The sequence below is a fragment of the Schistocerca nitens genome, chromosome 9 (assembly GCF_023898315.1).
Source record: "Schistocerca nitens isolate TAMUIC-IGC-003100 chromosome 9, iqSchNite1.1, whole genome shotgun sequence".
NCBI lineage: Eukaryota > Metazoa > Arthropoda > Insecta > Orthoptera > Acrididae > Schistocerca > Schistocerca nitens.
The window spans coordinates 384,524,888-384,549,198 of record NC_064622.1 but is presented as its reverse complement, the minus strand read 5'-3'; the positions used below and the strand labels follow the sequence as shown (position 1 = coordinate 384,549,198).

Below are 24,311 nucleotides of genomic sequence, written 5' to 3'. Positions count from 1 at the left end.
CGGAACAACTGCGCGAAATGACGATTTTGAAGTTGATTGTTGCCCTAAAGTCAGTAAAAGTCAAATTCTGTCAAGTATACCATTAATGTAACGCTGGCCACTAATACGTCAATTAGTATCAAGGTTATAATTTAACTTGGCAGATAACTTTTCTTATAGTGCAGGTAATGGAGGTAGTAGCATTAGTAGTGGTTCTAGCTGTAGGTTCGGTGGTATATCTGGTTCTGCATTTCTGACCGCAGGCGACGAGCATCTTCGTGTCAACGATGAGCATCACGGCGATCGCCTTGGACCGCTACCACGTGATCGTGTACCCGACGCGCGAGAGCCTCAAGAAGGTGGGCGCGGCGGCCATCCTGTCCCTCATCTGGCTGCTGTCGCTGGTGCTGGCGTCGCCCATGTTCGTGTGGCGCTCGCTGGACCAGCACGAGCTCAACCTGCCGGGCCTCCAGTACGTCTCCTACTGCGTCGAGAAGTGGCCCGTGGCGCACGGCCGAGCCTACTACTCTGCTTTCTCGCTCGTTTTCCAGTACCTGCTGCCGATCATCACCGTCACCATCGCCTACTCGCGCATCTGCAGGAAGCTCCGCTACAGGTAGGACACACACTCAAGTTATGTTTCTACCCACACGTCGTGTCTGCAGTAAACACGTAGCACACTTATTGAAACTTTGAACAACTACTGCCACTTGCAGTACTCGTATGTGCTGCCCATGCTTACAGTTACTGTCGCCATTGCACTCTGATGCCATGTAGGACATGCAGTAAGAGTTGCACCATCTGTCTGAGAATATGTAGACGTCTCCGCTACTGGTAGGTTACATAATCATAATCTCCAGTATTTACTGCCCATCAGTACCATCGTGGCTAATAATGTCTGTTAACTACTAGTCCTAATTCCAAAACATGCCGTTAATCATCACCATAGCCATCACGTTTGTGAGAATCTCCACTGCAGGTAAGAAATGAAATCAAGTTGTCAGTTACTACTCCGACCTATAGTACACACTACTTGTCACCACAATCGTCAGTGCCTACTCATGGACCTACAGAGAACAGGCAGGACACTTGGTCAGACTGTCAACTACTAAACTTCCGTGGTCGAGCGGTAGCATTCTCGCTTCCCGCGCCCGGGTTCGATTCCCGGCGGGGTCAGAGATTTTCTCTGATGACTGGGTGTTGTGTCGCACTCTCAACGAAAAACACTTCCATAGCCGGCCGGTGTGGCCGTGCGGTTCTAGGCGCTTCAGTCTGGAATCGCGTGACCGCTACGGTCGCAGGTTCGAATCCTGCCTCGGGCAACGATGTGTGTGATGCCCTTAGGTTAGTTAGGTTTAAGTAGTTCTAAGTTCTCGGGGACTGATGACCATAGATGTTAAGTCCCATAGTGCTCAGAGTCATTTCAACTAAACTTCCAGTACCTGCCACACAAAATCATCGTCATCGTTTATTTCTGCTTTTTTAATAAGCAGCGCAGTAGTCCAATCACACACTCAAACTACCACTTATTACTGCCTGCTGCCCACCATATAAGGCCCAATTATCAACTACTAGTACAACATTCAATATCGACTTACCACTGCACAAATCCAGAAAACGGTAAGACAACGGCTTGAAATGCCAACTTCCACTACAACTTTCAATACCTGCCACTCAAGACCACCATCACCTTTTCCTACTTGGCACTTTGTGAGAAGCTCCCCTGTAGGCGCGTGCACGCTCATATTTCCATTTATTACTGCAGCTTCCAATATGTGCATCCCATAATTGCAGCAACAATCACCATCGCTCACATTTGCATCTGTTTGAAGCTGCAGTAATGGACTTGAAATACATTAAAACTAATAGTTACTGTTCTCTCTTCCAAAACTACGATTCATTATCACTCTCACAATTCTGTATTTGTGATTGTTTGGAAATCTCTGCTATGATTAGGACACACAAACAGAAACTGCCAGTTACTCCAACAACGCCGAATTGCTCCCACTCCTCATCGCTGCTGCTCCTCACTGTCACCAACAACAACTGTCACATTAGTAGGAATCTCTGCTTCAGGTGGAACACACACACACACACACACATATAAAGCTTCCAGTATCTCCAACTAATGGTATTACTGAGTGCAACCATGTGTCAGCTTATGTGCGCGTTTGGTGGTTGGAAATGAGGTTGGGAATTACACTACCTGATCCAAAGTCTCTGGGCACCTATTAATGGATATATTAATATGCCGCATCCACTCTTCCATTTATGATGACTTGAACTCTGCTGACGATACATTCAGTAAGGCATATGAATATTTGTGAAGGAATGGTAGCCCATTCTTCCGCAGTAGCTCTAGTGATTAGGACGCTGGAGCCTGCAGTGAAGTCGACGTTGAAATGTCTCTGATGGATATGTTACTCGGGTGACATCCAGTGATTAGTCCACTTCGAAGTCTTTGAGCTATCCTGGCTGATCCAGTCTTCTGTTACTGCTTTTCCGCAGACAACGCAATGTCACTCTCCTATTTATCCGAATTCCTCTCTCGTTATATCCAATGTTCGATTCCGTATTACATTATAGTGAGCGGATACCTTTGACATGGCAGTGTATTTGTATGACATCAGGTGGATGTAAAAAATAGCCCTTACCATGTTGAGCACTCTCTGGACCATAGCCTCAACTCAGTTTCCGCCTGCGACGCAAGCCGCCCGGCGCTATGGCCATGTTCCGTGTCTTCCTGGAGGTACAGCAACTTGTACATGCAAAGGTGTAAAGGCTACATTTTCCCGTAGTTCCTTTTACCCGAGCTACAGAAAAGGGATTGACCAGCAATGGTACAAATTACCCGCTACCATGCACTGTGCAGTGACTCCCATAGTTAAAAATGTAAATTGGGTACACCATCTATTTAACAACAACAATGCGGAAAAAGTATAGGTTGCTACTTATCGTAAAGATAACGAGCCAAGTTGCAGACAGGCACAATTAAAAAACACACACAGTTATCAAAACTTAAGTGAGATTGAGCGTGGTGTTATAGTCAGCGCACAAGCAGTGGGGCACAGTATCTCCGAGGTAGCGATGAAGTGGGGATTTTCCTGTGCGACGATTTCACGAGTATATGGTGAATATCAAGAATCCGGTAAAACGTAAAATCTCCGACATCGCTGCGGTTGAAAAAAGATCGTGCAAGAACGGACCAAGGACGACTGAAGAGAATCCTTCAGCGTGACGTAAGTGCAATCCTTCCGAAAATTGCTGCAGATTTAAATGCTGGACCATCAATAAGTGTCAGCGTCGAACTATTCAACGAAACGTCATCGATATGAGCATTCGGTGCCGCAGACCCACTCGTGTACTCTTGACAGCTGCACTACGCAAAACTTTACGCCTCACCTGGGTCCGTCGACATTGGACTGTTGGTGATTGGAAAAATGTTGCCTTGTCGGGCGAGTGTCGTTTCAAATTCTATCGAGTGGATGGACGTGTACGTGTATGGAGACAACCTCATGAACCCATTGACCCCGCATGTCAGCAGGGGACTGTTCAAGCTGTGTGGAGGGACTGTAATGGTGTGGGGGGCGTACGGTTAGAGTGATATGTGATCCCTGATACGTCTAGATACGACTCAACAATTGGTCTGTATGTAGGCATCCTGTCTGATCACCATCATCCATTCACGTCCACTGTGCATTTCGATGGACTTGGGAAATTCCAGCAGAACAATGCGACCCCCCACATCTCCAGAACTGCTGCAGATATTAGGCAGATGTACCAGTTGCATTGGCTCTTCAGTGTATTTACTCACAGTCACGTAGTTTCTGATACTGACCGCAATATACAATGTCTACATACTTCAACTAAAGGTCGCTAATTAACGTGCCTGAGAAATTACAGATACGATACCAAGAGCCTAAATTATTTCGGAACACGTGACAGTAGATTTCAGTCTCTGTTGCATCTTAACCAATAAGAAGTATTGTCAAAAAAGTTTAATATATGAACACTGTAATTTTAGTTCTTCCTGGATAGCATCGTGAAAGCAACTGTAGTGAGAAGTTCTATGCACACGTATGTTCAACAGGAATATGTTCAAGTTATTCCAGTAGGCTATATATTTTCAAATAAAAAGGGTTAAAGTGAACATCTGAATAATTCAAAACAATTAAGTATTCGGAAATAATCTCCAGAAGAATCTACGCAGAAATATTGGAAAGAATTCAGGCCTCACGACGGAATCAATCGTGGAAAAATACATTTATACATTATTCTGTTTTCAAGAGCGAAGTGATGGCTGATTATTTTCTAAGATGTTTATGAAATATCTCCAATTACTTGGCAGCTGCGACGTCTCGTGATCAGCGTAGCGTCCCCTACCGTTACGTATCGATTGTTTGGTACGAGGGCGTGCTGAAAAACAGCACTCAGAATTTTTTGTGCCAATACTCTAAATCGTTTTAAAATAAAATAAAAACGTTAATGACATTCTACACCCTTATTTGTTCGTGCCTAGACATGCGCAGCCCTCTGCTGCGAGAGGGTTCCATATTGTAGCGTGTAGCATGGCCTATGTCAACGGCCTTGCCGTAGTGGTAACACCGGTTCCCGTCAGATCATCGAAGTTAAGCCCTGTCGGGCTGGGCTAGCACTTGGATGGGTGACCATCCAGTCTGGCGAGTGCTGTTGGCAAGCGGGGTGAACTCAGCTCTTATGAGGCAAACCGAGGAGCTACTTGATTGAAAAGTAGCGGCTCCGGTCTCGGAAACTGACATACGGCCGGGAGAGCGGTGTGTTGACCACATGCCCCTCCCTATTCGCATCCAGTGACGGCTGTGGGCTGAGGATGACACGGCGGCCGATCGGTACCTTTGGGCTTTCACGGCCTGTTCGGGAGGAGTTTAGAGTTTAGCATTGCCTATGTAACGCAACTATCTCGGTGCGTGAGAAACAGTGTGGTGTAATCGAGTATCGAATTCGAAGAGTTCGTCCACACATGGAGCACCTTCATCTTCAGCATGAAATTGCAAATCACACTCGAGGGCTGCGACATTTCCAACCATCCGATCATCCTCCATACAGTGTAAAAGTAGCCTGTTTGTATGTTGACAGCGCTATAGACTGCGTTAATATCGCTGACAGCACTCTGCGCCCTCGGCTGTTGGTTATACGGACTAGCCGTTAGCGAGTGGACAGAGAAGTGTATGGACCTATTTTTCTTAATGGAGACTCTTTTTGCTAGGACACGCAATGTAAAGTAAGATGAAATTTCTGATAAGATAATATGCAAAAAATGTATGGTTGATAATGTTTGGGTAGTTGAATTATTGACAACTCTATAATTTTTGGAGTTGGATGACACATTAATAAGGTAAAACTTTCTAAATACATTGTTTGCTCTTCAACAAAATCTTTGTTTTGCTAACGATATGCCCCCTAGTAGTTAGTCTATAGTAGTTAGAATCCTTTTATGTAGCTGCTGTTGTTGCTACTTGCTGTAATTGTTGTATTTCGTGTTATGAAGATTTTCTGTGCCGTAAGTGACTTATGAAAAAGAATGTGGTTTCCGCTATCGGGATTCGTAATTGAAATGAGTTTAGGCACTTAACAGAGGTGGAGGTAGTTTCATATTTTTTTAATTTCATAAATTTTGGAATTGTATTGTTGTTAGGTTTTCTTGCAATTAAGGGCTATCTTTTGTGCTAATTATTGGAAGTCATTTTGACAATTTATAGCAGTCAGACTGCGTTGGGCTTGTATATAGTGTGTAATAAATGAATAGGTTAAGTTTGAGTTGTCTTTGTCAGGGAAAATTCTATAGATCAGTGTTTAATGAGAAAATAATTAAAAAGTTAGTTTCAACAGTACCAAATTTGCTCCATCCGATTTTGAAATGCTTTCTGAACTTGAAGAACATCCTCCAGGAATTAAGTTTGACAGCGAAGACGCGGAGCAAACGGAGGTGAGGTTGTGCCTCCGTCAACAAAGTCAGACGTTTTACAGTGACGGCGTCGACAAACTGGTTTTCCGTTGGGATCAAGTGTTCGTAGTCAGGATATGTTGAGATATATATACGTATACACGAGGAATAAAGATGTAGAATTTTAGTCACGTTTGTTTTATCTAAGAAGCTCTTGTTCAAATGGCTCTGAGCACTATGGGACTTAACATCTGAGGTCATCAGTCCTCTAGAAATTAAAACTAAGTAATCCTAACTAACCTAAGGGCATCACACACATCCATGACCGAGGCAAGATTCGAACCTGTGACCGTAGCAGTCACGCGGTTCCGGACTGAAACGCCTAGAGCAACTCGGCAACAGCGGCCGGCTCTAAGAGTTTTCATATAAAAAATTCGGAGGCATTACGTTTCAGCAGCCCTTCGTAGTCTACCAGCTGCACCATGTTTTTTATATTGATGTACGTATAGAATGATGTATCCTGTACGTATCTGTGATAACACACACGTATCTTCGCAATAAGAGCAAAGAAACGTTTCACCTACGCGAGTGTTTTTAGTTGCTGGAACAGTTTTTATGGGATTCTGGGACCATCCTATATTCCATAACAGACGCTAGTTCCTGAAAATTTGCAAATAGACTCTCGCGGGTCAGTTGGTTTCTGACTTCAAGTTTTTCAGAAACTCTGTAATCTGCCATGGCTCAAACAAACCCGTAACCATTCGTATTTCCCTTCTTTGTATTTGTTGTTATATGAGAGACAGGTGTAAATAAACGCGCACTTACTTTTGCTTACTTATCTATTTTTCTTTGGACAACAAAGTTCATAGAACCAACAGTAGTTACAAAAGTGGCATACTAAAATATCTGCAATGCTCACAGCAGAAAGATAAAAAAGTTCGAAGTACAAACATAAGTTCTTAATGTATAAAAATATACTAAAAGATGAATTCCCACAGTAGAAAAATGAAAAAGTTCGAAGTACAAACATAAAAACATACTAAAAGACGAACGCCAGAAAGCCAGCGGTAGTTACAACAGCTCCAAGTCAACAATGGTGCAGTTTTCACAGTAGAACAATGATAAGACTGTGAAATACTAAGATAAGTTCGTTATTTAAATTAAAAAAAACACACAAAATTACGACCCAGGGTAGAACGAAGCCCGTTGCAGAGGAGAATAGCATCCACAGGAACTTATAATTGAAAGCTGGGCAACGGCGCCGTATAGAAAGATAATTTCTTAACGTAAAGTAAAAGCACGAACAGACGTCCCAGTTTTCGAACCGGGTTACTTTCACGGGAGGACAAGACCCACATAACTTCTAGGTCAGAACCGAATACCGGCATCTTCTAATTAGTTCACGAGGAAATATAAATCCCGCCACGGGCCTTGTGTCCTGATCATAGTCGTCCAGAAGCGATGATTTTCAACCGGTGTAGGAGGGCAGTATAACACGCGTGTCTCAGCCTCATACGGATAGATCTCACAGAGTGAATCATGGCCGAGAAGAGACGTTCGGTTGTACGGCCGCCAGGGGGAAGCCCTTGTAGTTCCGGGATACGTTTCATTCTTAGTTCCAGTCATGATAAGCAGCTTTCTTGACCGTCCAGTGTAAGGGTTTTGTGTTGGGCGGAACTGTCCTTCCATAATGCTCCTCTTACAGAGGTGGTCAACAGTTTCATTACGGAGAATGCCTTGATGCCCTTTTATCCAAAGTAAGCGGACGTCAATGCACAAAGTCCTCGCGTCTAATGCACTCGATGAACAAGTTGAGCAGTTCGGCTCGAATCCCGGTATCATAGAGCAGAAATGTCGCTGGAGTGAGCACTGCGTTCTGCGCATGTTGTTACCATTAAGCTGGAATTGTCACGTGATATCTGGACAACGCTGTTGGCTAAAGGGTAATTCTCATTGACCTTCACATCACGTCACGTCACGTCGAAACATTCCGCAACTTCTTTCAAATGGCGGCATAAGTACGTTCGTCAACCGATCATCACGTCACGCCTGGTCACACACGTCGACGTTTATTGGAAAGTTTTGACGTCATCGTCGTCTCTTAACACCGTAGGTTACCCTATTTTTGCCGTGCTCACCCATGCTGTAGTAGTGGTTTTCATGCTTGTCTGTATTCTTAATCTTTATTCTATTAATATGCTTTCTTTTCTTGGCAAATTTCAAATGTTTCATGACGCTTTGGGTATTCTTCCATTCAGTGTTTCTACAAAAGCGAGTTCAGATATTTTAAAACGTCAAATATCTGAAAGCTAAAAATAATGTAGACCTTACGATAACAGAAGTGACACACGTAATGTCATATATTAAAGAAGCAATTTCCACTAAAAAAGTGGTGAGCTTTAGTGAAGGAGAAAAATACAGCTGTTTATGACTATTTTTACCATAATAAAAAAGAAAAAACCGAATGGATAAAATAAACAGGCTCCATTTATTTCCTTGTAGCTATTGCTTGACGTTTTTCTATAGTATGTATGTAGTTTCCCTAGAAAGTAAATGTCGGTGTTGTGAAATGACGTTTCATTTCTCGGCACATTAACATACAAAACTGATGAAGAATATACACCGCGCGGGATTAGCCACGCGGTCTAAGCGCTGTAGTCATGGACTGTGCGGCTGGTCCCGGTGGAGGTTCGATTCCTCCCTCGGGCATGGGTGTGTGTGTTTGTCTTTAGGATAATTTAGGTTAAGTAATGTGTAAGCTTTGGGACTGATGACCTTAGCAGTAAGTCCCATAAGATTTCACACACATTTTTTTAAGAATATACGTTGCGTAGTTTTCTTTATCCATTAATAAACGTTGTCGCCGTTAGTTCCTAAAATCCGATAATATACTCTTTTTGTATCGCGGACCGTGATTCATAATCTCGCTTTCGCCGTTCGGTACTGGACTAAGCGAACTGACGTGACGTGACGGAGGCTGTAAATTGACGCTGACGTGACGGTGCAATTATGTCATGCCGTTTATTCTGCTCTTAAAAGCTAAGATCCTGTTTTTATTCCAGATTTCAAGCGCAAACACTTATACATAGTATCCACAAAAGGCCTGTATCAAATCCGCAGCAGTTAGGAAGGGAATCTCTCTGTACTAACGAATTACTGACATTCAAAGTCTAAAGGACGCATTATGGACAAATCTACGCGGTCCTGAGACCACTTGGGCACGTTAGAAATGTATGTTGACAACACAAAATCAATTCTGCGTGTCTGAATGCTCACTACAGACATATTTCTACTCTGTGCCCGACATATACTAGCTTAGCTCGTGAGGAGATAACACTTGTTTATGCGACAGACGACAACTGAGCCTCTGGTCTTGCCAGATGCTAGATGAGCAGCAGTTAGTGTGGAAGCTTACTCCTAATGGTTTTTGCCAGCCGAGTTGCCGTTGCAGGACCGCATGTAGCGTGAGTGCGTGAGAACGACGTAAATATCTTCACGGCCACTGCATAAGTGATATGTAAGATATAGAATAGACAACGGCGCCACAGAGAAAAACGAGCGAGGAGTCAGTTACTCTGTTGGTGTGATAGAATTTCAGATATTGAAGGTGGAAAATTCGCATGTACCTATTATCTTCAACTAACAATAAAAAGGCATTAAACGTTCTTAACTAGCAAAATGTCATGTCATAGCGCTAAAATAGCACGACCGTGAATTAGTTTAAGAATTTTTATTCTATAAAAATTAATATTATAAGCAGGAATGTTGAATTCGAAGTTTAAGAAACACACTTAAGTACAAAATAAATTGCAAAACAATAATTGTAGTTGCTGTATTAGATGACAGAGTACAACAGCAGTTTGGAGCGGTATAATTCTAGTTCGGCTTAAAATATGTAGTAGAAAATAATATTAGTTTTGACCATTTCACGGAATAAGACGCAAAATCCCAAAAGTAAATCGCCCTAGAAATACAGTGATATCACCATGGAAAATCAAGTGAAATTCTAGTCCTAATTCATTTGTAATACGTATAATATAGTTCTTTTTAATTTTTATTCATTATGAAGTTGAAGCACAACAAACAAAAGAAACTGTGTTGGAATTACTGATAAACAGCTGAAGTAAGTAGCAGTTTTAACATCTCGAAGAAATCAGCGAATGAAGGGGGTCATGTGTAATGTTCAAATGTATACTGTAGTAATATGTAAAGTGTCTAATTTTGTGGGTTGTTGCAACGACATGTGGACACCAGGAGAGTTCCTTGGACGAACTTGACGAGTCAATGCGAAGGTGGATGTACGACCTGTCAATCGCCATCAGTGTTACAAACTTTTTGGGTGACAAGCCTGACAACAGTTTAAATTTCTGTGCGATTTCGAGGTCTTAGATAAGTTTCAACAGTCTCGCTTATGGAGTCCTAGATGGCAGCATGGTGAAAGACTTGTAAAATTTCTGAGTCGGTTTGTAAACTTTGAAAAGTTATCCACAACCGACTTTTAGAACTTTGAATTGCAGAGGGGTATGCTGCACTTAGCCCATTGTCGACCGAGCTAGCGGGTCGATTTTTGTTGCAGTATTCAGCAACGATCGATAAACATTTTAACTATTGAATAGCACCGAACTTGATTAAAGACATTTCTGTATCCATAATGCTCTTTGCCATTCAGTTACTTTGTAGGAAGGTAACAGAACAGCAACAGGGTGGTACGACAGGTGTTGACCGTCCCCTCACAACAAAGGAGCCAACGAATTTTAAAAGTAGTACATACACGTTATGAATACATTACACACGGTAAGAGCTTTATTCGCAGGGAGAGTAGTAGTTTGCAATGTTGTGTATCCCCTACTTACCCTACTTAGTGTTTTGGTGTTTTAGTGAAGAATGAAGAAAAAAATTGAGAGAGAGAGGGAGGGAGGGAGGGAGGGAGGGAGACAGAGAGAGAAAGAGAGACAGACAGACAGACAGAGAGAGAGTCAGAGAGAGAGAGTGAGAGAGAGAGAGAGTGAGAGAGAGAGAGAATAAAGGAATATTCTACCTGCAGTTAACACATGTGATGACTGAAATGCATGAAATGACGATGACAAAAGTACAACTGTCCTTGGCTTCTGTTGTGGATTGGCAGGAGAGCCAACCCACGAATTTTAGAGGAAGCAGAAAGGCACGCGTTTAAGCTCACGCAAGCTGGCGTGAGGTCTGGAACAGGACAAGGAATTTAGACTTCAGAAAAAAAGGAGGTAACTGATGGAATACTTAACTTTAATCCATTAATGTTGAACGTAGCTCTTGTCTGTACATTATTTACAATATCAATAGTAACTGATAATGGCGCCTTGCTAGGTCGTAGCAAATGACGTAGCTGAAGGCTATGCTAACTATCGTCTCGGCAAATGAGAGCGTATTTTGTCAGTGAACCATCGCTAGCAAAGTCGGTTGTACAACTGGGGCGAGTGCTAGGAAGTCTCTCTAGACCTGCCGTGTGTCGGCGCTTGGTCTGCAATCTCTGATAGTGGCGACACGCGGGTCCGACGTATACTAACGGACCGCGGCCGATTTAAAGGCTACCACCTAGCAAGTGTGGTGTCTGGCGGTGACACCACAGCTTCGACCTCTGGCTCCCTGAACTCTGGCAACAAACTTGTGAACCTCTTTGAAACGTGCGAACTTTGAGGCCTCCCCGTCAACTGTAGGTCGTAATTTGTTCTTGGGAAGGCAGAGAACAGCTTTTCCGTAATACGTGCGTGCAGGCTCCTCGTTTTTATGCAGTTGTCTCTCGGAACTTCGTAGCCTCATGAAAAATTTAAGCGCGGCTTCTGCAGTTTCCTTGTACAACTTCTCTCGCTGGTCACAACATGTGTGAGAACTTCACGGCAACTCCATGAAAGGGCTGGTATCGGATACAGACCACAGTGAGCCAATGAAACACTTACGCTAGCCTCCTAAATGATCTTTTATCTGCTGGACAAACGCAGTTCCTCATAGCCTTTTTAGCATGCAAATCATTGCAACAGCTAGTAATACTTACAGTAGATGTAACGCTAATTGTAGCGATAATACGAATCGCCGGGATAGGGAATGGGGAAAAGCTGGGTAATGTAACCACCCTAAGAAAAATAATTCATTTCATAGGTAAGCTTAAGAAATAAATCTGTATAAACTCTATAGATTCTTTAACTATAAAACAGTCGGTACGCATGAGACAGCAGGTATAAAATGCCGCGCATAAAAACAGTATTCTTCCAGGGCTCATATATGGCGTTCTCTTGGTGGTAGAAAGATAGGATCAACTGTTTTGTATAGCACCTGGACTAGGGACCATTCGTATACCCAGCAGACGCACCGTGTTACTGTAACCATCCTACAGTACAAGGTCATAGATTGAACATTACACACTTACTCCAGTTTAGGCAAAAGGAGCCAATCGGTTGATATCTTTTGCTTTAGATGTGATCTACGGTGCGCCTTAAGGTTCTTGTGGAGTTACCCTTTAGTTAATGGGCTATACCTGAGAAAAGCATAAAATTCTTTTCAGAACATTTTTCACCATCAGGAACATATGTCTAATTAACTAACCGCAGCAAATAGCTCAAATTTTAACGGTATATTCTCTAGGCATTTATCTAGGAGAGCCATCTTCCCATTTTTAACGATCGTTCCCCCATACCGGTAAAAACCCAAAAACATGTTTGGGTACTAAAACCGAGCCGCAGATTCCAAGACGATTTTGTGTAGCACGTGGAAGAAATTTTTATGGCATGTTTCTAAGATCGCGATCGCGAACAAACGCGAAAACTTTAAGTATCTTCCGGGACAATGTTCCTGGAAAAACATCAATTAATTTTTTTTTCCAGTAGAACAATCTAAGGTCGCAAGTAACTAGTTGGAATTTATTAGTCAGGGTACCTGTTTCGATCGTGGTAAAAACTGCTCCGGCGCTACATAGCGAGCTCCCCCTCGCCGTATTCTCTCCAGCCGTCATCACGGTGTGTTAATGATCTGATGATGGTCGTACCACGGTCGAAACCGGTCACTCGACTACTAACTTTAAATTTTAACTACTTACATGCGATTTTTTCTTGATATCTTTATCCGTTTCCAAGATACACACATCCAAAGTTATCCTACTTGTACACTTAAAATTTACTTGTAAGGTGCAGTGTGAGCTGGAAACGTTGGTTACAAAACACTGAGAAATATGCTTTAAACTGTCTCCGTTACTATCGGATGTATTTTGGGAATCACGTGTTTTAGTACGGTAGCACTGAAGCACAGCTTTGCATAGGTTACCTACGAAAATTTTCGTGACCCATAAAGTTCTTTACATAAGAGTTACATTTCCTGTTATAGTAGAGAAGAGAAAGGAACCAGCAGAGAAAGGCAAATATGCTCCTGTTCAGAAGACTCTGACTGCAAAGTGGGGTAGCAGTTGTCTTGTTTAATCTTCCTTAGCACATTTAAATATTTTACTAAAGATTTTGTCATCTGAGCATATTCGTACCTTTTATGTTGAGAGAGAAGGGAAGAGTGGCCGTGGGGAAGAGATGGAAAATTAATAAATACTTTAGTGGCCAGAGAGTGCGCTAAAGAAGGAGCTGATGTGCCAATGACTGTGTGAGAGAAAGAAAGGGATACCTTTACAATGGAACATAGTTCACTAGACAGAACAGTGCTAGGGAAAGAGTGGAGGAGACAGCGTCAGTGAAAGAGGAATAAGGAGAAGGAGAAAGTGAAGGTAGGTAAAAGCCAGTGACAATGGGAGGCAAGTCTATGACAATGACAGCGAAGAAGAGAGAGACAATGACACTGAGAGGACACAGCAGCAGTGGGAAGGAATGGAAGACGTAGTAGCAGTAGGAGAGAGCAAGAGAAAAATGGTGACTGTGCTAGGAGACAGCAACAGTGGGAAGCAATGAATGAGACACTAGCATTAAGACGGAGCAATAGACATACAGTGACCATGAGTGGAGACAGTATTAGTAGGACAGAACGAAAGAGACTGTAATTGTGAGACAGGAGACAGTGACAGAGAGACACAAAGAGATCATGAAAATGAATTGACCTGAGAGAGTGAGGGTGGGAAAGTGGAATTGGATACGTGTGAGTGACACAGTGATGGACTAGTGGGTGTAAGCTAGATACATTTAGGGGAGCTTATGGGAATGAGAGATGATTTGCGTGTTAAAAACGCATTCACATGTCAGAATGCTAAAATTGTTGGTAGAATTTTTAAAGAAGCTGAGGAGGGTAGAATGACGTAGCTGGTATCTCAGTCAGATGGGAGCACATTCGCTTTGTTTGTACTCTGATAGTAGAATTTTTTCACCAGTTTTTCAAATCATCCATGTTTTAGCAGAGAAATGAGCTTACGTGAAAGTCGTCAAACTGTCCACTTTGCCCGATACGAAGGACAGTGACCTGAGACAGAGAAGTGAAATCTGTTTCGGTAAGCCTCATGTTTGGATGTCCCTTCCTAAATTTTGTCACCCACCAACCCATCATATTTCTCCCTTTTTTGCTGAATTTGTGTAGGAGATTATCCCGCTCAGAAAGCTGAAATACCAAGTGTCGTAAATGAGTTATTAATATGCCATAATATCTTCGTTACATGTAAAAAATATGTTTAAGGAGTTCTTCGTCTTGTTCTTGGTTGAATACACATCTGAAGTTCTCAAGAATGATCCTGTCTTAAGTAACGTCACGGTTGTTTAAGAACCTCTGTTTAAGTGTGTTTCTTGAGACGCTGAATAGCTTGTGTGCTGCAGGAAACGGCATCTTTTCATATCTTGCGGCATCCAACACATTTTGCGAAGCTTGGGAATCCCATGAGATATTTCCCTAAATAGCTTGATATTATTTTAGCATACATCTATAATAACATAACACAGCTTTTCACCAAGCTGTTACAAAGCTAACGACTTAGTATATTTCTTTTATGAAACTCCGTTGTCTTGAAACAAGGCACATGCATTAGAAAAAGCCGCGCGGAATGGCCGCGCGGTTTAAGGCGCCGTGTCACGGACTGCGCGGCCCCTCCCGCCGGAGGTTCGAGTCCTCCCTCGAGCATGGATGTGTGAGTTGTTCCTAGCGTAAGTTAGTCTAATTCAGTTTAAGTAGGGTGTAAGTGTAGGGACCGATGACATTAGCAGTTTGGTCCCTTAGGAATTTACACACACGCGCATACATACATTAGAAAATATACGTTCGGGTAAAGTACCGACTTGACCACTTTTCCACGTCAGGCGTCTGGCCACTATGTGTGCTAAACGTCGTCTGAATAGGAAATTAAACAACCTAGGCTATTCATAAACACGTGGTTTCCAAGTCCAAAATACGAGTATAACATTTTATCGCCACTCTAGCAGTTAACTTTCAGAATATTTATATATATGATGCATGTAAATGAAGTTTTAATTTGCCTTACGTCAGACGTAGAGAAAAAAAACTACTTCACTGCAGAGTAGCCCGCAGAATAATCGCATCGAAACTCGCTGACAAAACCAAACCAGTCTTTGTGAATAATTTCAAATTTTCGCCACTAGGCTGCAGCCGTCTCTAAGACAATAAAAGAAGTGGTCACTTAACCTGGCCTAGATCATGATAGCCACCCTTACCCTATCCCTCCGATCATCCTTGTACTGCCGGCCGCTGTAGCCGAGCGGTTCTAGGCGCTTCAGTCAGGAACCACGCGGCTGCTGCTGTCACTGGTTCGAATCCTGCCTCGGGCATGGATGTGTGTGATGTCCTTAGGTTAGTTAGGTGTAAGTAATTCTAAGTCTTGAGGACTGATGACCTGAGGTGTTAAGTCCCATAGTGCTTAGAGACATTTGGACAATCCTTGTACTCGGAAGTATATCAAGTAGATGTAAACGAAATGTCTGATTTGTTACTCGACCTTTATTTCTTTTGACCAGTTTGACGCAGCCCGATATGACTTATTTTGTCTTGTACTTAACTCTTCATCACAAGGAAACAGATACACCGAAAGTAGATGTATTCCAAGCTCTTTCGTTCCCTACGGTTTTTGCTGTCTATGGCTCTCTTTAGCACCAAAGTAATTATTCGTTGATGACGTAACACATGTCCTATCATGATGTACTTTCTTCTACACGGAGGTTTCCACATACCGTTTTTCGACGATTCTGAAAAAAACACTTACTGCTTATCAGTACACTTAATTTTAGTTATCTTTATTTATCGTCGCACCTCAAGCGCTTCGATTTTTATTCCTCGAAGTCCGTGAGACACTTCAGCACTATTCTGTCCTCCAGACATAATTATCTCAGAAATTTCTCCATTAAAGAAAGACCTATGTCTCATACTAGTGGTTTGTCCATTGCCGTTGAAGGTTCTCTTTGTTTGCGCAAGGCAGCTTCTTATGTACACATTTCTTCGCCTGTCGTGTTTTATTCTGCTTCCAAGATAGGCGAATTATCTCCCTTCTTCTACTAAGTGCGCTCCAATCCTGGTCTTTAGAAGATTAAGCACTTCATTTTTGTAACTTCGCAATACTTTCCTCTATTTATTTACTTGTTTATTTTTTCACTCAGTCTCCTTCTGTGCTGACCAGGGTAATCATTCCATTCCACACGTCTTGTAATTATTCTTCAATTTAACTGTGGATAGCAATGCCATTAGAGAGAAGGGACGTACATATCCTTTCATGTTCCTCTCTCTTATTTAAGGCGTTTCAGGAATTTTTTTGACCACAAAACGTGCCTCAGGAACCCTGTCCGTCATTCCATGAGCTCTGCCTACTCTCAGTTTAGCTATAGTTTTTCCTTCGCCTTCCCACTTCACAGTCACATGACTAACTGTTGACTTCTTCAGATTTAGAAGTATTTAAACGTCCCCGAGGACATTGTTTTTCAGGTGACATCCAATGATTAGTCCACGCTCGATGTAATTGACCTCTCCTGAACTCCCAATTCCGATGTTATTGCCTCTCAACTGGCATGAATCCGTATTCTAGGAATACCGCTGTCGCTTAGTACTCAAAACATCGTAGTTCTCATCTTCACTGCTTATATTCTAATAGAATCGTCATCAGTGGCGGCCGAGACTTCGCTCTATCAACGGCCTTGTCAAAGATGTCGCAGAGGTCGCCCCTGGGGTGGGAAACTGCTGAGGAAGAATCAACAACGATCAAAGGACACAGAAAGCAATGGACCCACTGCATTAAAGACAATGTGTAGGTCCTGTAAACATTACATGTGGCCATTAAAATGTGTGCTGGTGACTCTCCATTGGCAAAAGATCCCAGGTTAGTCATACATTCCTATCTGCGGGATGGTGTTTCGAAGAGGAAGGTGACACTGTGAAATAGATGCATAGATACAATAACCAACGAGGGGATAACGTTAAAGAGTCGGAGCATAGAATGATAGAAGTTTGAATGTAGTAGGAAAGATATGAAATCCATTCTAGCAACAGGGGGAGTCACTGAAGCGAACCGAAAAGAAGACAAGAATTTATGGTCAGTCAAATATTCAGTCATATCAACAACAGCAGAAAATGGTGTAATGGGAATAGAGATCCTTATGACTACGATAGTAGGGCAGTCAGCTACTGTGAAAAGTCAAGTGGCAGGATTGTTCTCGTCACATTCAACAGAAAACCAAATAGTACATGTACACATGTCCATGTTTCATGCAGAAGATAAAGAAAAAGACAAAGAATGTGAAGATATTGATCGGGTGATTCATTATGTAAAGGGAAATGAATTTAAAATAATAGTGAGGGTCTGGAAAGCGGTTGTAGGATGGGAACAGAAGAAATGGTTTCAGAAGAATCTGAATTTCGTAGTAGGAATGAGAGAGGAAAGAGGCTATTTGAGTTCTGCAACAAATTTCAGACGGCAGTAGGGAATATTCGGTTCAAGAATTACAACGGGAAGTGGTATATTTGGAAACGACCTGGAGAGACAAAAATAGTACAGCTGGATTACATTAGGGTCAGACACCGACTCCGAAATCAGATATTGAAAGGTAAGGACTATACAGCAGCATACATAGAATCAGATCATGACTGTGTACTGAAATTTAACAAAATTGTCCGGAAGAATCAGTGTGGTAGGTAGTGGGATATGACTTACAGAGGAATGAGACGCACTTGAAGTTTCCTAAAGATGTTGATACTGCGATAAGGACTCCCACAGTGGGGAATCCAGTTGAAAAGGCGTGGTTATCTCTGGAAAGAGGAATTCCAGATGGTGGACAATCAGGCATAGGTACAAGAAAGGTAACTGCTAAGAAACCTTGTATGACCGATGAAATACTTCAGTTCACCGACGAAAGAAGGGAGTACAAAAATGTTCACGGAAAGACAGAATACAGCAATACAATTCAGTTACGACTGAAATAACTAGGCCGTGCAGGGAATCCAATGAAAAATGTGAAGAAATCGAAAAGTAAACGATCGTCTGAAGGACTGACTGACTATAGAAAAGCTAAAACAACTTGCGGTGAAATTAAAAGCAATGGGAATTCCACTGTTAAACGCAGAGGAGCGAGAGGATTGATGGGAAGAGTGCGTTGAAGTTTCCATGAGAGAGAGAGGACGTCTCTGGTGACTTGATGTAAGAGGAAATTGGAGTCGATGAGGAAGATATAACGGATCCAGTATTAGAGTTGAATTTAAAAGTACTCTGGCAGAAGAGGTTAATAACATTCCATTAGATTTTCTAAAATAGTTGAGAGAAATAGCAACGAAACGACTATTTAAACTGGCGTGTAGAATCCAAGAGACCGGCAATATACCACGAGAATGTCTCGGAAACATCATCCACACAATTCCGAAGATAGCAAGAATCGACAAATACGAGACTTATCGCACAGTCCATCCAAGCTGATGAGAAGAATAATATACACAAGAATGGAAAAGAAAAGTGGCGGTATGTTAGGTGACGATCATTTTAGTTTTAGGAAAGGTAAAGAAACCAAAATGTTAGTTCTGACCCAGCGATTGATAATGGAAGAAAGACTGGAGAAAAATCAATAAACTCTCATAGGATTTATTGACCTAAAAAAAGTGTCGTTTGACAATACAAAACGGCACAAGATGTTAGAAATTCAGAGAAAAATGGGAATAAGCCAGAGGGAAAGGCAAGTGATTCAAAAGATGTACAACTAATAAGAGGGAAAATAAGACTGGAAGACCAAGAACGAAGTGCGCGGATTAGAAATTATGTAAGACAGGGGTGCACTCTTTCGCCCCTACTGTTCATTCTATACCCCGAAGAAGCAATGATAAAAATAAAAGCAAGGTTCAAAGTAGTTTTAAAATTCTGCTTAAAAGCACATCAAAGAAAAGATTCCTGATGGCATGGAATTCAAGAAGAATTGCAGAGTCTGCTGAATGGAATTGTCTAATGAGAATATGGGCTGAGAGTAAACTGGGAAATGAGAGAAGTATTGAAAAGTAGCAGAAATGAAACTAGTGAGAAACTTATCCAGAGTTGTGGTCACGAAGTAGACGAAGATAAGGAATGCAGGAACCTACATTACCCAAAACGGACGAATCAAGGAGAAGATCAAAACAGATAAGCACAGGCGAAGAGGGCATTCTTGAGCCATGAGAAGTCCAGGGGTATCAAACATAGGCCTTAATTTGGGGAAGAAATTTCTGAGATCGTACGTTTGAAACACAGCTCTGTATATTAGTGAACTGTATAGTAGTGCATGACGTAAAGAGGAGAAACCGGAACAGAAGAGAATCGAAGCGTTCGAGATGTACCACTACAGAAGAATATTGAAAATCAGGTGGACCGATACGGAATGAGGAGGTCGTCTGCAGAATACGTGAAGGAAGGTACATATGGGAAACAGTAAGAGAAGGAACGGACAAGATGAAAGAACATGTGTTAAGGCACCATGGAATAAGTTCCATGGTACTGGAGAGTGCTATAGAGGGTTGAAGCCGTAGAGGAAAACACAGATTGGCGAACATCCAGCATATAACTGGAGATATTGGGTGCAATCGCTACTCTGAAATGAAGAGTACAGAAATAGGGAAAATGGGAACTATTGATACAGGAGATAGATAGGTTCTGAAGCGAGTACGATCACGAGGGATAAGTTAAGAGCTTACAGGATGGATAAACATGTAGGTGCATTTCGTTGTGTAGGAGAGAGTGTCGGCTGAAGGTCGGTTGGGAGCTCTGGTCATTAAAGTAGAAATATGGTTGTGAGGGTAGTGAATCATACATGAAGTTGTCAGGAGGAACGGTAATTTGAGGAGACGGTAGTAGATCCATGTGAATGAAGGTAAACAGAAGTAGAAAGCAAGACGATGTGAACCGCATTCAAGAATTGAGAGAGAGTGATAGAACTTTGATGAAATATATATATCTAGGCAACAATGACCTACCAGAAGATGGGACAGATCAAGATTCGGTGATGTGTTATTCCTATATGCTACCAATTTATAGCATAGATACTTTTGAATAAGAAGCATACAGATGCTAGAAGTACAAACGAAAACAATTAGGCATTCTTTGCAGTTATTAACAGCATTCAGGATCAGTTACGTTTTTGTAATGACACTACATAGAATTAGGGCGTAGACAACACGCTGATGGCAGTTGACATTACACTGAAAATGCACCTAAATTCATTCCCAAAGGTGAGTTTCCATAATACATCCGTTCCGTCCCATCCTGAGTCAACACATGATGGAGACACGCATGATGGATGGCGACAGCAGCCTTTCGTGCGTCTGTCTCGCCAGCTTCATACGGGTGCGGTGTGTTCCCACTCGAACAGTAGCATGTAGGAGGCGGAAAAAGTTACAGTAAAACAGAGATTGACAAGGAAGGAAAGTGAGCATTAGTAAACTTCATCGGAAAACGTAACATTTCGGTCAGTTTCAGGTGTTCGGAAAGTTTTAACAAATTTCAGGAATTTCTGATAAAACAACCTCAGATTCTTTGTAGAGGTTGCATACTATCTTTTCTCAGATTGTTTGCAGATCAGTTGCAGCGTTACAGCATATAGTGTTACATTTCTTGCAGTTACAATTATTTCTTCGCTAAATTCCAATTCGACAAGAGTATAAATTACTCTCAGGAGGGAATCTGTCTTCTTCGAGAATCTCAGGGAAACATCTTGAGTATCAAGAAACATGTCCTGAAGAACAGACGCTACACATATAAATATATGCGCCTTGACGGCATTCAGTGAAGATTCACTCTTGGCATGAATTTTCGCGGAAACCAGCGTAAGGCTGCAAGCAATGGGATTAATTGACAGGAGACACTCTCTCTGTAGTGTGCGACATGTTGGAATTTTGGGTTGGATGGAAAGAGTGCTCGGACAGCCGAAGCAGTTAAGACGACCCCTCGCGTAGAGTCCTGGTCCGGCTCAAATTTTCTCTTGCCACCAGTGAATTTATTTCAGTGTCCCATTGCGGCTGTGAGATCAGGAGCTCATTTTCGTAATGATTTTATTATATGTCTACCTGGAAACTGGTTCTTGCTTATTGATCCCTTGTCAGGTCACTTAATCTAGTGCGCCGTGCAATACTTGAAGCAGACGATGTTCTGGGGGAATCGGACAAAGTGTCTGTGGAAGGTTCCAGTCAAATTTATTTGCAGAGTTTTCCAAGTCACATGGTTTCACTAGTGAACTTGGAGAACAAGTGATACTCTGGTGTGCTCTCTTCGCTGTTTTCATCAAATACAGACCCTAGCGGTTGGTTTAGTCATTCCCTCAATTCTTGTTGGTTAACTTCAGAAACAGCTCTTTGGTTATATGTTGCTATAAATACGCCTTGGCAATGCCTTTACTGCATCCAAGAACTTTAACTTCACCAAATCAACTGTAGTAAATTTTGTAGAGGTCGAAAGAACTTACCGTAAACTCTGGCAACAAATCGTCATCGCGAATCGAAAATGAAATTACTGCCCTCCCCAACTGTTGTTGAAGGCTAGCGGGTACCTATGTCCGTGGACAGTGAAATGGGAATGATAAAACTTAAACAAAAAAAGTAAAAACAGACGTCTCACAGCGAGTGCAAGTTTTGTAATCATTCTTGCGTAATATGTACGTGAACGATAAATCGCGATTTGAGGACGACACAGCGTTCCTTGTAAGTGAACGACGCCAATACAGCAACAGTTTCGAAACTCTAGTTAGAGTAAACACGCCTGACAACTTTGTGTTTACAAAAAAAAAAAAAAAAAAAAAAAAAAAAACTACAAAATACAATGCCATTATACCTCACAACTAACGGGAGAACAATGCAAATTACGTTAGAGGTTCACGGACGAAGCACAGGGACAACGTATAAAGAAGACTTTCGAGAAAAAAAGAATGTAAAACCTACGAATGCCGATATGTCGATATTCTTACTTCATTTCTTCCAAACAAAGAATTCAACATCAAAAGCACACTTAGACGCTAGAAAGCAACTTTGCTGTCATCAATCAATTACACAAATTCACTTGGTGATTGCCAGTACCTGTGAACCACGAACTCTACGTGATTTTCAGAATAGATGCTTAAGATTGATTGTGAAAAACCCAAAATTCCTAGGAAATATACACTTTAAGAAGCAAGTCGAAAATTACACCTTCCATTAGAGAATAAAGCAAAGATCCAACAAACTTAGTGGTCAACGTGAAAGTTAACTCTGGTGGAACTATTTAAATGATTGAGAATGTAGGCAAAGCTTAGTGTACTAACAACATTTATTTTCCCAAAACAGACAAAAATTACGCTAAACAAGTTATTGGCTGAATACCGTAAACAACTAACAGGTGATTGTCAAAAATTATTCCAAACAAGCTATCGATTGAATACCCTAAACAACTAACAGGTTATTTACTACTCCACTGGGTAGATCCTGGGTAGCAGACACAGTTCAGCTAGGTGAACAGTAAGTCAAGTACTCTGGCCCTAAAAATGTGGATAACGCAATCTGAATTGATCTGACACCAACAGACTTTGATTGATAAAAAATGATTGAAATGGCTCTGTGCACTATGGGACTTAACATCTGAGGTCATCAGTTCCCTAGAACTTAGAACTACTTAACTAATCAGGATTGCCCATGGCTAAAACAAATCCTAGCTTGACCTAATTCATTCCAGCGGTCATTCACTCACATGAAGCTGCAAGCCAGCACGAGTACATGTAAACACTGCTGTGAGTCGTATGAATTATGTTAGACCCAGGGGTCACTGTTGCGATATGCGACGGCCGGTGTGGCTGAGCGGTTCTAGGTGCTTCAGTCTGAGGCCGCGCCACCGCTATGGTCGCAGGTTCGAATCCTGCCTCGGGCATGGATGTGTGAGATGTCCTTAAGTTAGTTAGGTTTAAGTAGTTGTAAGTTCTAGGGGACTGATGACCTCAGACGTTAAGTTCCATAGTGCTCAGAGCCATTTGAACCATTTGATTTGCAGTTAAAAGGCAGCAAGGAAATATACCCATTCACACCATATCCTGTGGTGAGGGGTGTCTAATGACCCTAATCATCCACAATGTCCTGGAGTGTGAACTGTTTTCTGGTCATTGATTTCCTGCTGTTCTATCACTCATTTGGTCTCAATTATCATAGATTCTCAATGAACAAGGAAATCACATGTATAATCTGTGTCATATTACCGCATCTCGTGGAATTGTGGTAACATTATCGCTTCCTGCGCACAGCGTCCCGGGTTCGATTCCCGCCGTGGTTAGGAATTTTCCCTGCGTCGAGAATGCTGGGTGTTGTTGTGTCGTCTTCATCATCATTCATCCTCATTACGGTTGGAGGAAGGCAATGGCAAACCAACTCTGCTAGGACCTTGCCTAGTATGGCGGTGCGGGTCTCCCGCAATGTCCCCTACGCACCTCCGAGTTTGGGACCTCATCATCATCATTACCTAAGTTGTGTAAATCTGTGTATTATTTTCGAAGACATGAAAACAAATGCAGGCATACAATCAGTGTCGAGAGCATTTATAAATGCACAGAAAAACATATGCCTCATAATCAAGACAGTTCAATTGATACATACAAAAACAGAAAAAGATATTACGTAATGGTATTAGAGAGAGGTATCCTAACGCTCCCTCCACAAGGGTCCGTGTAGGGACAAATTTTACAGTTGAAAATATTAAATTGAGAATATGGCACATATGCACACGCACAAACCATGACTGCTACGACGGAAGAACAGCAATTTGCGCCAGAGAAGAGTGGCCTCTCACTCAGCGCATGATGTGGAAGAAGTGGCGGCAGTCGTCTGCTGTTCCCTGGCAGCATCTGGTGTCTTGGCAGCAATCGGAATCCTTGGCAGCTTCTGGACCGCAGCTGGAACCTTGGCATCAGCCTCGTCTGGCCACAGTCAGACATCAGGGGCTGGTGTGACAACGTTGCATTTGACGTGCAACCCGGTCCCTGAAGTAGAAATCCATTCAGCGGTAGCGGGA

The 24,311-nt window shown here is 42.2% G+C and overlaps 1 protein-coding gene across 1 annotated transcript in view; it reads left to right on the top strand.

The window, feature by feature from the left end:
- LOC126204252 (neuropeptide F receptor-like) overlaps nt 1-24,311 on the top strand; it is a gene marked incomplete at both ends in the record, with an annotated part of 99,054 nt that overhangs the window by 21,717 nt on the left and 53,026 nt on the right. Inside the window, 2 exons of the mRNA XM_049938643.1 lie at nt 243-595; nt 20,417-20,432. Of these exons, the coding sequence (XP_049794600.1) occupies nt 243-595; nt 20,417-20,432 (369 nt within the window). The remainder of the gene's footprint in view (nt 1-242; nt 596-20,416; nt 20,433-24,311) is intronic.